Source organism: Microtus pennsylvanicus, chromosome 9 (genome assembly GCF_037038515.1).
Source record: "Microtus pennsylvanicus isolate mMicPen1 chromosome 9, mMicPen1.hap1, whole genome shotgun sequence".
Lineage (NCBI taxonomy): Eukaryota > Metazoa > Chordata > Mammalia > Rodentia > Cricetidae > Microtus > Microtus pennsylvanicus.
In genome coordinates, this window is record NC_134587.1 from 630,818 (window position 1) to 645,047 (window position 14,230).

Consider the following 14,230-nt stretch of genomic DNA (forward strand, 5'->3'; position numbering starts at 1 on the left):
CAGTGGTAGAGCCCTTTCCTAGTGTGTGCATGGCCCTGGGTTCAGTCCCTAAGCATGCCTCTAAGGGATACTGTCTACAAGAGCTACACAGAGCAGCAACATGGGCTCCTTTTCTCTCAGTCCTGTTCCCCTCACAGAAGTTAGTGTCATAGATGGCAGCCGGGGCGGGAGGGTCGTCCTTCCAGTCAGTTATACACATGCAACCTAAAATTCCTGGTCTTCGAAGACCTCAAAAACTCCCCTCTGGCTCTCATCTGGAGAGATGACTCAGTGGTTAAGAGAACCGGCTACTCTTTCAAAGAACCTGGATTCAGTTCCCATTATCTGCATGGCCGTTCACAGCTGTCTGTAGCTCCAGTTCCAGGGGATCTGACACCCTAACACAGACGTCCATGCAGACAAATCCCCAATGTATATATAAAAGGATAATAAATCTTTACTTTTTAAAGAAACCCTTAATGTTGAATCTGTGAAGCCCTCTCACGCTTGGCTCTTTGACCTCACTGACAGACCACCACACCCTCCCACTCAGAAATAGCCCGACTTCATTGAGCCTCAAAGCCAGAAGCCTGGTCTGTGTTCATTTCTTCTGGCATACCCTCAACCATTATGTGACTGGCCCAACAACACACAAATACAGTAGCCATAGGGACATACCCAGTGCTGACAGCTGGGGAGAAGGGAACAGAAGCACTTTTAATGATGTCTGATTTCTCAGTTTCACTCTCAGAGTTCCTAAGACAGCATTGCTACTAAAAGACAACACAGTTTTGGATTTCCTCTCTTGGTGTCTAGGACAGAAAAAGGAGGGGGGGGCACTTGTTCATCTGCTAGATACTCCTCGTGTGCTAGGTATTTCCAGCAGGCTTTCCGTGTTGGAAAATCACCCGCGGCAGCTTTCCTGAAGCTCAAGATCTGGCCTGGTTCCCCTCCCATCTCACAGCACACAGCTCACCAAGCTCCTAGGCCAGCTGACAGACAGAGCTGAAGTGGGCCCTGGCTTTCACCTCTCTCCCTGCAATCTGGATTTCCTTCCCTGCTTTCAGACGCCGCAGAGACTGGGTTTCAAAGGCAGCCACTTCAGTCATTTCCACAGAAAACCATTTTTGGGAAGGCCTCTCCGTGGGGTGTTTGCATGTTCCCATGGTCCTCTCTCCTCCCCTCTCTCTCTTGCCATGTCAAGGGAGGACCAGTGGTCCCAGGTGCATATAGCCCTTTGTAACATCCATGTCCAGCCTGTAAGCACAGAAACCAATGTTACTAATAGAAAATATCATCTAAAACTTGTTGAGTGCTGACCAAAGAGCCAAAGGGGCTATCTTTTCACCTCTGAGAAACTCTGGGCGTTGGGTGGTCCCATTTACGTGGGCAAAGCCACATACCCTTATATAGTGCCAGGGAAGATGTTCAGAGACTGGCAGCCTGGCCCCACAGCCTGCACTTGCGGCTGCTAGTAAACTATAAGACCAGTACGGTTGTCCCCTGCCCCTGCACTCCCTGTGGCCCAGGCTGGCCTGCAGCTCATTATGCAAGCCACCAGCTGCTACCTCACAGCAACCCTCTGCCTCTCCTAGGGCTGCATGACAGGTGCAGACTACCACGGTCAGCTCGGGATGTGTTCTTAAACATCAACAACAGGCAACTTTTTAAATGGCTGCTTTTGCAGTTTATCAGGTCCATAGACCCTAAATAAATAAGCTTGGCTTTGGGCCTGTCTCTCAGGGGAGGAGTCCAAGCAGGCTCTAAAGATGTGGCCCCCGTCCCAGATGCAAAGAGACTGCCAGGCAATATTTGTACAGAATCAACTGTAAAAGTGTATTTCAGCTGGCAAAATTACTTCCCAGCAGGCAAAGCTTTGCTGAGAACAGCACCTCCTTCACAGAGAAACCCAAATCCCAGACCCAAAATTTCCCTCCCAAGTCAAACCGGATCCTGCACGTTTGTTGCTGTTTTTCCTGCTGGTTTAACAGTTTTGGGTCCTGGTTTAGGAAGGAGTTTCCACTACTCTATGGGAGGACAAATCATTTCTAAACAGATATGAGTGTTTCCAAGGGATTTGTGCTCGGTGATAAAAAACGCTTCTCCATTCAGCAAGTGTTCTTTGAGTGTCAGCTCAGCATGGGGAAGCCCTTGTAATGGTTGGCACTACTCAAAGCTTAAACTTGGCTGCATGCTTCCTGCACAGGAGTGTTGAGGCCTCAAGAGTGAAAACTCTTACAGATAATGAGGCGATGGCTTTGAAGGTCTCTTTCAGCTGCTGGTTCTCTCACATGCTGAGCTGCAGGGCTGACGGGGAGTGGAATGAGGCCAGTTCCTGTGATCAAGAGAATGATAAACCTAAACCCAAATAGAAAAACTGCTTATACTGAAAAATGCAGGCAGCTCTCCTTAGCTGTGGGTTCTACATCTGTGGATGCTACCAAACATAGATCAGAGATATTTGAGGAAGTAATTATACCTGCCCCAAAGAAGAGCAGGCTTTGTTTCCTTCTTATACCCTAAACAATAAAGCATGACCACTGTTTGCACAGAGTACACACTCTGGTGAGCCTTATAAGTTATGTAGGGAGGATATGACACACACAGGACAGTGTGCACAGTTTAGACAAATACCATGCTGTTTTATATAAGGGGCTTGAGCCTTATAAAAATGGGTCTTGGTGTCTTCAAGGCTCCTAGAATCAACCTCTTGGAACTACTGAAGGATGACTAGGAATAATTAAGATGAAACTGAGTATGTAACTCAGTTGTAGATTGCTTAGTATACATAAGGCCCTATTTTCTGATGCCCAACACAGTATAAAACCAGGCATGCTGGTGCACACCTGTAATCACTTGGGAGGTAGAGGGGAAGATCCTAAATTCAAGGTCATTTTTGTAATTAGAGTTTCTCTCCTGCCCACCAGCTTCCAATATTACTTACTTAATATTACTTACAGATGCTTAGCCCTTGACTAAGGCTGATTATTAGCTAACGCTTACATTTAAATTCTGCCCTTCTCCTGTATCTCTGCTTGGATTTCCTGCCTGACTATATCCTGCCTTGCCATAGGCTAAAGCAGCTTTATTTATCAACCAATGAGAGCAACACATATCATAGCATACAGAAAGACATCCCACAGCATTTCCCCTCTTCTGGCTAACCAAAAATTGAAGTTTTCATTGTAACATAGTAAATACATACAGAAAGACATCCCACAGCACATTCTCAGCTACATACTGAGTTTGAGGCCAGGTTTGCCTATAGAAGACAAACAAAAAGAATCAATCTGCTTTTAAACCTAACTTGTAGGATCCAGAGGCATTCATAACTCAATGAACTAGACGTCATCTTGGTCTACATAGTGAGCTCCAGGTCAACCAGGGCAGGTTAGGCTACATAGTGAGACCCTGTCCTAATAACAATTCTCATCATTATCATGAAATAAAGGGGAGGTAGTTAGAGTCCAGGGAGTGGATACAAATCAGGGACACTTGGTGCAACTGAAAGCAAGTCTCAGAGCCTCTGTGGGCCTGTTTCCTTTTCTGTAAAATGGGCTATAAAGCCTTTTGAACTCTGACAACCTAAATTAACACACATAGGGTTGGGACCAGGGATGGCTTTGAGAGCTGGGGCTGCTGAAGTGTGCACTGTTATTTATAGCCCTGCCACGCTGGGATGGAGCTTCAGTCCTGCCCCACAGAAGCACATCTGACAAATGATTTATTACAGCAATTGGCGTTCGTACTTACTCATCCTTTATCCGTTCCCGCTGATGGCACAAGGGAACACGCGTGAAGCCTTGCCCTACTGGCAGGCCTCAAAACAGCTCAATTTGGTCCAGTGTCGGGCTGTCCTGTCTGCTCATGGAACAGCTATCTCTGTGGAGGTCTCAGTAAGAAAGCACATTGAGCCAAGACTTGGGAAGAAGTGTACAGCCAAGGCACCAACATGGGAGCTGCAGCAGACAGGGGGAATACAGACAGCCATCGCTACTCTAGATTTGAGGGAGGAATGGGAACGTGGTTTAGACCAGGATTCCGGGCAGGAGCAGCCATCACAAACAGACATAGCCACTAAGAAAAGCAAGACAGGGCTTGGAAGCAGCAGGCAGAGTAAATACCCACCTTTTCCTCTTGCTTGCCTTCTGATGCCCAGTCAGTACCTCCTATCAACCACATCTCCAGAAGCCAGAGAGCAAGACAGCAGACCCCAGAGAAGAGAGACTCCCTCTGCTCAGTGGCCCTCAACCTTCTTAATGCTGCAACCCTTTAATACAGTACCATATGTTTGGGTGACCCTAAACCATAAAATTATTTATTTGCTACTTCATGACTGTAATTTTGCTATTGCTCCCTTTTAGTTTCTGTTTTAGAGAGCCGTAGACCTTGGATTTGAACAGCCTGAGTTAGGATCTCAACCATGTCCCTAACCTGATCGTATTTCTGGTTTTCTGTGGCTTGTAAAATCACAGAGAGTCTGGGGTGGTGGTATACACCTTGTAATCTCAGCTCTCAGGGAACAGAGACAGGAAGAATACCACAACCATCCCAGTCTACTGAGAGTTCCAGGCCAGCCAAGCCACACAGCAAGACTCCGTTTCAAAAATAATCAAACAAAAAATAAAGGAAGTGAAGATAAACAGGCTACACACACACACACACACACACACACACACACACAGCCTACTGAATCAATTTTGTGTTGCTTGTACATACATGTGTTTAAGGATGGCCACTTAGGATTGAACAACATATCAGGGAACTGACTTTTAAGGAAATTGATTGTCTCTCAGCAGCGATTTAACGACCTGTAATGCTTTATCCTAGTGGAAAGGCCTTGTAAAATTTCCCCACTGACACTGGCGCATCAGCTGGTGTCGTTATGCAGGTCTTGTGTAGTCAACTGCATTGTGATTCCATGCATACAGCTTCCATGTCTAGAGAACTATCTCAGGCAGGAGTCCTGGTCCTCTGACTCTCACAGTCTCTCCAGCCCCCTCTTCCATGCTGTCCTCTGAGCCCTAGATATATATAAGGGTTGTGTTGTAGCTGTATCAGTTGGAGACAGGCACCCACAGTGAGCTGTTCTTTCTATTTTGACTAGCTGTGGCTCTCTGTAATGGTCTCTATTGCTGTGAAAAGAAACTTCCGAGATGAGAGATGAGAGCCACACTTACCTGTAGATGTCAGGACTGGTGTTTAGAATACAGTGAGGAAATACCCTGGCTTAGAAAAGTGGCTGTGGTCGGTTCTCCTCTGAAATCTGTGACCTCACTAGCTCTGCGTGGTTAGCTAGGCTTACAGCGTGAGGCGTGATTTCCTTCCTGTTCAGCAAGCCTTAAGTCCAGACAGACAGTTGTTGTCCACCAAGATGTGAGCACCACTATTTCACCTTTAGGGATACCTTGCCGTGTTGTCATTGTGGTTCATGTGCTTTACAGCGGGTAGAACTGTTGATGGCCTTTCTCTTTTGGCATGTTGTGTTGCTCCTTCAGATACTATGAGAGCCACAGTCCTCAGGAAGGAGGCTCCGGGTCGCTCCTAGCTTCATTCTTCCAAGTCCTGTGTTCAGAGTGCACTAGGGTCTCACTTTCATGTTCTAGAAGATGCCAAGTACAATGGCAGTAGCCTCTTGGACTCAAAGGGAGTTTCTCATGCCAGGCACTGGGGTTTTTATTAGATCGTCTATAGCTCTTGTGGGAAGCATTATCACTCCATTTATCACATACATATATGTGTTATGTATGTATTTTTAAGTAAGCTTCTAAAGCAATGTGCTTTCCTATAGCTTTTAAAAACATTCTTAGTGTTATTTCTCCCTTCTTCCTCTCCTGGCTCTCCCTAAGTATTCCCCTCCCCCGCCCCCATCACTAGTTAATCCCCTCAGCCACCAGATGCTGATGTCTCCACCTTACAGACAGGGAAGTGATATGTGTGTGTGTGGGGGGGGGGGGAGTAGAGTTTCCAAGGGTGTATAAAGTACTTCAAGTAGCAAAGCAAGGGTTCAGACCCCAGGACTGTCCCAGGTCTAAGTCCCTATGCCACCTAGGGCTATCAGAGGCAGTCCTGAGTGTGAAGCCTCCCCGCCAGGCTGAGCTTATGTAAGTGCCCCACACATGTTATGTCCTCTCTCCTCCCAACACGTCCCCCACCAGTGGCACCTACCTTCCCACCTAGCCAGCTGCCGGATCTAAATGTTTTCTGTCTGAGAGAGAAAACAGCATGTTGATACCACCATCCTAGTTCCATCTGCCAAACTGGGAGAATCTGGAGAAGCCTGGCCAGCAGAAGGATGCCCAGGGGCTGGCATTGAGAAACTCAGTCTTTGAGGGGTTAAGAATCGAGAAATTCATTTGCTGTTCCAGTAAGTGTTTGCTCAGCCCCTCGCTATGATGACCAAGCCAGAGCAGGCGGATCAAGCCACAGGCACCTCGGTCCATCCCTACCTTCCAGTCCAGCCACACGCTCAGCTTCTCCAAAGCACCATGTCCTTTCCACGAAAGAGCCTGTTGCTCTCTTAACCAGGACTGCCACCTCCGCCTCTCGCCCAGCCCACCAAGCTCAGTGTTATCACCCCGAGCTTTGCCTGAAATCGAGCCTAGGCCAAAAGTCTTTGGCGACCCTGTGCTCTTCAGCTGGTGTGCCTCAGCTTCCCAGGCTTCTCTGCGCCCCGTTTTGGGTTTTGTGACGGACACTTCTCTCACTCTAACAACAGTAGAGATTATCAGCGTGTCTGCGGTGCCTAGCCCAGTGCCCAGCACCCAGTAAGCGTTCTAAGCCTTTACTGACCACTGAAAAAGTGAGAGGTTGTCTGAGCCTGGGCCCTAATGGATAGATAAAGTATTCACGGAGTGGAGAGGGAGGAAAGGGGTACAGCGTGAGCCAAAGCTCCAGGGTCTGTATGTGAAGCATGTCCGGGACTCACGGGAAGGCAGGCATGTGCTGGGGTGGGGAGGACGTGTGTTGTGGCTCATGTTAGGAGAGCCCGAACTCCAGGCCAGGGTGTCGAGTGGCAGTGTTCTTACCACCAAGCGCACTTCCTAGCCAAGAAGTTCAAGACTAGAGGGATGAGAATGGGGATCTACAGAGGCCAGCCTTCCCCTTTGCAGGTGGAGGGGTCTCTTCTTCCCACTCTGAGCAGCTCTCCTGGGCTTCCTGTGCAACCCAGTCCGTGACACCAGGGATTCAGACACCAGAAAGTGGAAGAGATCCTACTAGCTGCAGAAGTACTGCCCGGAGTCAGAACCTGAGATAAATCAGGGAGCAGGAGAACAATCCAGAATTCTGGCTGCCCTGTCCCATTTTCTGTTACTAATAGCAATACCATAGCTGGGTATGGACAAAGAAAGGGTCTCATTTTGACTTGTGATTCTGAGTCAGAGTAGAGGAGACACATCTGGAGAAGGGCCAGAGTAGAGGAGACACATCTGGAGATGGGTCAGAGTAGAGGGGACACATCTGGAGAAGGGTCAGAGTAGAGGAGACACATCTGGAGATGGGTCAGAGTAGAGGAGACACATCTGGAGAAGGGTCAGAGTAGAGGGGACACATCTGGAGAAGGGTCAGAGTAGAGGGGACACATCTGGAGATGGGTCAGAGTAGAGGAGACACATCTGGAGATGGGTCAGAGTAGAGGAGACACATCTGGAGAAGGGTCAGAGTAGAGGAGACACATCTGGAGATGGGTCAGAGTAGAGGGGACACATCTGGAGATGGGTCAGAGTAGAGGGGACACATCTGGAGATGGGTCAGAGTAGAGGGGACACATCTGGAGACGGTCTTCTTGCTGTCAGAGCCCTGAGGCAGCATGAGACATCGCATAGTGACAGACAGGTGATGTTCAATAGACCCACTGGACCAGCTGTCATAACACACCCACTCTTTGTTTGTTAGAGACAGGATCTCTCTACAAAGCTCTATCTGTCCTGGAGCTCACTATGTAGACCAGGCTGACCTGAAACTCACAGAGATCTGCCTGCTTCTGCCTCCTAAATGCTGGGATTAACAGCATTTGCCCTCCACGCCCAGTCATCCTTTCTTTGTTAAACTGTATTTATTTCTATCTTATGTGTATGAGTGTTTTGCTTGAAAGTATGTATGTACACCATATGTGTGCCTGGTGTCTGTGGAGGTAAGAAGGAGGAGTCCGATCCCTCGGAACTGGAATTACGGAGAGTTGTGAGCCACCATGTGGGTGCTGGGAACCGATCCCAGGTTCTCTACAGGGGCAGCAAGTGCTCTTTTATCTGCTGAGCCGTCTCCCCAGCCCAGCACATCCACTTTAACGCATTTACCCATTATTACTGGGACAGAGATTCACAAGGAGAGGAGCTAATCACCTCATAAAGGTCCTGCCTGTCCCACCTCTTAACGTCTTACATGGAGATTCAGCAGGAGACAAACCATTATCAAAGCACGGAGCTGGCTAAGAGTGTGCACTCTGCAGCTGGACGAACGGGGCTTGGGGGTCCAGCTTCCTCTCCTGACCTTGGCTTAGACTCTTTAGCCCCTCTGACCCTGTCCACTCATCTGTAACAGTGCTTTGTGACATGAAGTGGCTGCAAGCACAAAGTGAATCGGTGAGTGCAGAACACTGTTCACAGTGCCGGTTCCTGGTTCTCAGGATGTGCTGGCAGCTACGGCACTACAGAGAACTCTGTGAGTCCTATACACTGTGAACTACACAGTAAGAGTTTAGTATATGTTACTAATATTACTATATTATAATTATTATATAGCATATCGTAAATGTTGTATCATATTATATTAGTTAATATTGTAATATTAATATATTAGGAGCAAGAAGAGTTAAGGCAAATAACAATGCTATTCTTTATCTTGGCCTTAGGATAAGACACTCCACTCTCTTAATTCATTCTCTCCACAACCTGCCCCCTTTCAGTAAAGGTAAAGTCTCGGAGAGATTGAGTGACTTACGCAGGGACAAAATGCTGGTTTAAGAAGAGCCGAGTAGCATCCTCAGATCTCGGACCTTCTTAGAGGGCTTAACCCTCAGAATGACCCATTTGGTGCAGTCCTTGTCAGCTCTAACTTATTCTTTGTCCTTTGGAAAAGCACTTCTCACTGTGCCTCAGTCTTCTCAGTGATAAAGCTAGTGGGGAGGGATGTAACAGGCAGAGTAAGTACTGACAACTGCTGTAACAAACAGTCCTCTCATCTCATCGGCGACAACATTGTGGGCCAGTAATGTTGGAGGGCTTTGTGTGGTTATTCTGGGCCCTATCTCGACTCAGTCTCCTCCAGGATTGCCTCATCAATCTCCCCTGGTTCCTACACCATTAGTCATTAGATGGGAGAAAAGGAGAACACAGAAGGTACACTGCACTGAACCATCGTAGCCGACGGTAACGAGCCTCACATCCATCCTCATTCCATTAGAAGAGCCAGTGATGAAGCCCCATTAGGTACGAGGGACTGGGAAAACAGTCCAGGTGTGCCTCACAAGAGATATACTCCAAGCCCCTGTGCCCTGAGACATCCCCGCCTCAGGTATGTGACAGCTTCCATGATCTTCGTTGGCTCCCCTAGAGCAGAGTCTGGTCCTGTTCACAGCCTAGACCCTCCTCCCTGGGCTCTGCAATTCCTCCCTCCCAGCAGGCAGCCTCCTTGAGGGTGGGTGGCTGGTGAGATAATGATCTTACCACGCTTATTGCCTCTTGGAAGGTAGGTGCTGGAAGAAAACCAAGTCCGCTCTGATTTTTCTCCCTGTTCCCTTCACATTTTTTCCCAGGATAAATTTAACCAGTGGAGCCCAGGCTGCCAACTTCTTGTTCTCTGAGTCCATGTCAGAGCTCTTGTCGTGGACGCAGCCTTGGGCTGCACACGAAGGCTGCAGGACCGCAGGCCTGACCCTTGCCCTCCCCAAACACCCGTGATTCGTCCCCACTCCCCCGTCCAGTTGCTAGGAGTATGTCTCGGTGACAGAGACCTTGAATCCTGCAGTGATGTAAGAATGTAGAATTTAGAAGAACTCTAGGACTTTGCACTAGGGTGCCCTGCTTCCTTAACAGCCAGCTGAAGACAGATGGTTCAGAGATTCCAAGTCATAGACTCAGAAGTCATCAGCATCCTGACTCAAGCAAGTTACCTGTTCATCTTCCTCATCTGTAAAATGGGTCAACAGCCATGCATTATTCATGAGTTAGCCGAGGTGTTCTGCATGTATTTCTGGGGCTTTATAAATAGTGGGTGCTGAGATGGCCGTGGTCTCTCTGATCTACATACCGTGGTCTGTCTAATCTACACACCATGGTCTGTCTGATCTATACAGCGTGGTCTGTCTGATCTACACACCCTCAAGGCAGCCTGAAAGCCATGGGTGTCTGAAATCTTCTGTTCATTTCAAACACTTCTTTGAGATATCCCTGGAGGTCTCCTTGAAAATCCAGGCTCTTGGGTCTCGCCATAGATAGAGAACTGTTTCCCTTTCTGCAGTCCGTTCCATCATCCCCCTGCTGCTGCTGGATTCACTTTGCTCTGCTTTGACCTGAATAGAGCTCTCCACTGCTACCCAGACATTACTGACCGGAGTTAAAGATGGTCTCGTTCCCCACACATTTTCTTGACCTCCGAGCCTTCCTTCCTTCCTGCGCAGTGGCTGTTCTTCATTCAGCATCCCCTTGGGTCACTGTCAGTCTCTGGAGAACTCTCCCGTCTTCCCTCACTCTGTCCCTTCAACTGCAGAACCCACGGGAAACACCTCGCATCAGGCACCCCCGAGAATGCTTCCACTGAATGGTTCTCAGCCTTACTTGGTGGCGGGTTCAGCACTCGTCTTGCCCAGGCATGGGTGGGGGCAGAAGCCTGCTGCCTGAACTTTCCTGTACTGGTGACAAAAGCCCCTGGCCTGAGCTTCCCTGTCTGCAGAGTGGGGACAGTTAGGGTAGGCATCTCAAGGGGACATGGGTGGCCCAGAAGGTGTGATTCCATGAAGAAACAATGCGCAAGGGTACACACGAGCCAAGAGGAGCCAGCCTAGATGGGGAAGGACCAAGACTGTCAGCTGTGGAAGCTGTTGTCCCAGGGCTAGCATGGGCAGGCCAAGGGAGAAAAGCTGACGCTGCTCTGTCAGCCCTCGGCCTGTGTGGAAGCTAAGCCACTGCTGAAGGCTGAGCAGACTGAACACCCCATTCTTTCTGCTCTCCTGTGGGTTCTTCCTTTGGATGAACCCACCTAAAGGCTGAGCAGACTGCTTGGGAAAAGCGGCAAGAGACGGGCTCCCTGGGCAGAGAAAGACAGTGTCCAGCAGACAAAATATCTGCTGTGGGATTTTAGTGGCGCTCAGAGTCGGTCTCAGCGAATACTCACCTAACTGCTAGCAGAGCTTTGACAGGACAGGAGCACCCCATCTTTATAGACTTGAAGCTGACATTTTGAGGGCTAGGAACCTCACAGGAGATGACTGTAGAATCCAGACTCATTTCTTTTTTTTTTTTTTTTTTTTTTTTTTTTTTTTTTTTTTGGTTTTTCGAGACAGGGTTTCTCTGTGGTTTTGGAGCCTGTCCTGAAACTAGCTCTTGTAGATCAGGCTGGTCTCGAACTCACAGAGATCCGCCTGCCTCTGCCTCCCGGGTGCTGGGATTAAAGGCGTGCGCCACCACCGCCCGGCTATCCAGACTCATTTCTGCCTGAGTCTGGAGTTCCCCAAAGGCAGCCAAAGCAGCAGCCAGCATTTCACCACGCCTTCCTCCCACACCTGTGGTCCTCCAGCTCCGATCTACTCAGGCTGACGCTTCCTTCTCCCGCCTCAACCATTGCATTCAGAGGAAGAAGCCAGCACTGAGCAAGCACAGCTTCAGCTTCACACCTAGAACTTTCTGGGCCCTTTCATTTCCATCACTTCACTGAGTCCTGACATCAGGAACCCTCTTCCCAGCAGTGGGGTTTTGCCCAGGGAGATTACACTCTGCTGGTGTTAGAGCCTGGCCTGTGGTAGGCAGAGCCATATCAGGAGAAGTGCCCTTGATTTAGAGTTCAAACGGTCAGTGCAATTCCAACCCCACGTCCAGCACTTACGAGCTGCCAGACCACAGGCAACTCCCTCCCCTGTCAATCGGGGTGTGAACACCACCCTTCTGTGTGGGCACCGGCTGAGTCAGTGGGAAGAATGGAATGTGATCGCTCCTATAAGCCCCCAGCTTGCCATACGGCACCCAACAGCCAGAGCTGAGGAGCAAAAGACAAAGCAAAGGACTTGGGCAGATCTAGCGTTGAGTTTCCAGTAGGAAATCCTAGGTGAGTCATTCAACCTTGTAGAGCCTCGGAAAATATGAAAATCACTTCCTTCTGCCATGGGATGGAGGCAAGGGTAGAATGAGGTGAGGCGTCAGGAAATACTTTTCTCAGTTCCCATGTAAATATATTTCTTCTGCAAATAACCAGGGCCAACACTAGTATATGTTTCATGGGCCCAGGGATGTTCTAGAACATGGCCATGTGTTTTCAATTCTCATTGCAATTCTATAGAGCAGAACTGTTCTATTGCTGCCCCTCAAGATGCAGCCACTGGGTCTCAGACAGATTAAATGACTCTGGTCCACAGTTATATGAGTCAGGCTTTGAGCCCAGGTAGGTTAAAGCTGGGCCCCGTGATACCCAAGCAAATAGAACTAAAGACGCCTGGGGCCAGTTGTGGTCAGCTGTAGTTCAAGCTTTCATAAACATAGAACTCATGGGGAGAGAGGTTTTCAGAGGTGGTTCAGTGGGTAGAGTACTTGCTGCTCAAACCTAAGAGCCTGGGTTCCATCCCCAGCACTCACACGTGCATAGTCCCAGTGCTGGAGAGATGGAGATGGGGCTTTCCAAGGTCTCACTAACTAGACCATCTAGCCAACCAGAGAGGTCTCATTAACTAGCCCATCTAGCCAACTGGAGAGCCCCATGTTTATGAGAAAGTCTCAAAGATAAGGTAGAAGGCAATCAGAGAAGACACCTGATGTTGACCTCAAGCTACACACATGCATAGACCATTGCATTCACATTCATAGGGATACACATACACACACACACACACACACACACACACACACACACACACACACACTTGTAGGAAGATTATTTTAAAAGGAGATTCTTAGTTCTCACCAAGAAAGATGCTGATTCTGTAGGTTCTAGGTTCGACCCCAGAGTCTGCCGTTGGAGTCCCCACATGAGTGCAGGAAGAACTATGGCAGGCATCTTACCAACCATCAGCTGCTTGATACTGGCTGTCGAGCTCTAAAGAACCCTAAGAGTTCAGGCAGGAGAGCTCACAGACAGACCCATTTTCACCCCCGGCCTCCAGGTTTGCCAAGTACTACAAGATGGAGAACGGCAGTGAGTACCGCACCCTCCTGAAGGCTTTCGGCATCCGCTTCGACGTGCTGGTGTACGGGAACGTGAGTCCTGGGATCCATTGGAGGAGGGGACCAGGGGAGGTTTCCCATGCCTGCACTGGGGCCTTGAAGAGGCTCTCGGGACAGTGGCCTTCCACGGGCCAACTGGCCATATCCCCCATCAGCTCCCTATCCTATGCAGAGCGGAACTGTCTGACCCTCCACAAACCCTTCTGGCTCCACGGCCTCTCTCACAGGAGCCCAGGTTGAACCTCAGCCTTCACCCCTCCCTGCTGGTCCCTCTGTCTTCAGGCCTTGCTCTTTATCCATACAGGCTGGCAAGTTCAATATCATCCCTACCATCATCAGCTCTGTGGCTGCCTTCACCTCCGTGGGAGTGGTAAGTTCAGTCTTCCCAGGCTCTTCCTGGGCTCTTCCCAGGCAGCCAGAGTCGGGCCAAGCGAGGCACAGGGCTATCATGCTTCTCACTATGAAGGGAGGGAGAGACTCCGTGTTTCCACAGTCCTGGGATGCCTTAGTGAGGAACAGAGTCACCAGGAAATTGGGGAACAAAGGCCCATCCCGAGGACTCCTCCCCTAGCTCCCTGTTTCTTCCTTCACGCCTTTTGTGCTTGTGATCCAAGCGTATTTCTCAGTAGCTAGAAAGGTGGGCCATAGAGGACCCTGAAGAGCCTCTGGGAATATTCTGAGAGCTATACAGTCAGGTCGTCTTCTGTAGATCATCCTAACCAAGAGCTGCTGCACAGGAACTATTCGAGCCCTGCCAATCTCCGAGCTGCTGCTTGAGCCTGTACTGCCTCTCTCTTTCTCCAGGGCACTGTCCTCTGTGACATCATCCTGCTCAATTTCCTCAAAGGGGCTGATCACTACAAAGCCAGGAAGTTTGAGGAGGT

The 14,230-nt window shown here is 49.2% G+C and overlaps 1 protein-coding gene across 1 annotated transcript in view; it reads left to right on the forward strand.

Annotated features, from left to right (window-relative positions):
• Window positions 1-14,230, forward strand: part of P2rx3 (purinergic receptor P2X 3) — a 33,116-nt gene that overhangs the window by 18,503 nt on the left and 383 nt on the right. The window contains exons 9-11 of the mRNA XM_075984379.1: window positions 13,286-13,379; window positions 13,651-13,716; window positions 14,151-14,228. Of these exons, the coding sequence (XP_075840494.1) occupies window positions 13,286-13,379; window positions 13,651-13,716; window positions 14,151-14,228 (238 nt within the window). The remainder of the gene's footprint in view (window positions 1-13,285; window positions 13,380-13,650; window positions 13,717-14,150; window positions 14,229-14,230) is intronic.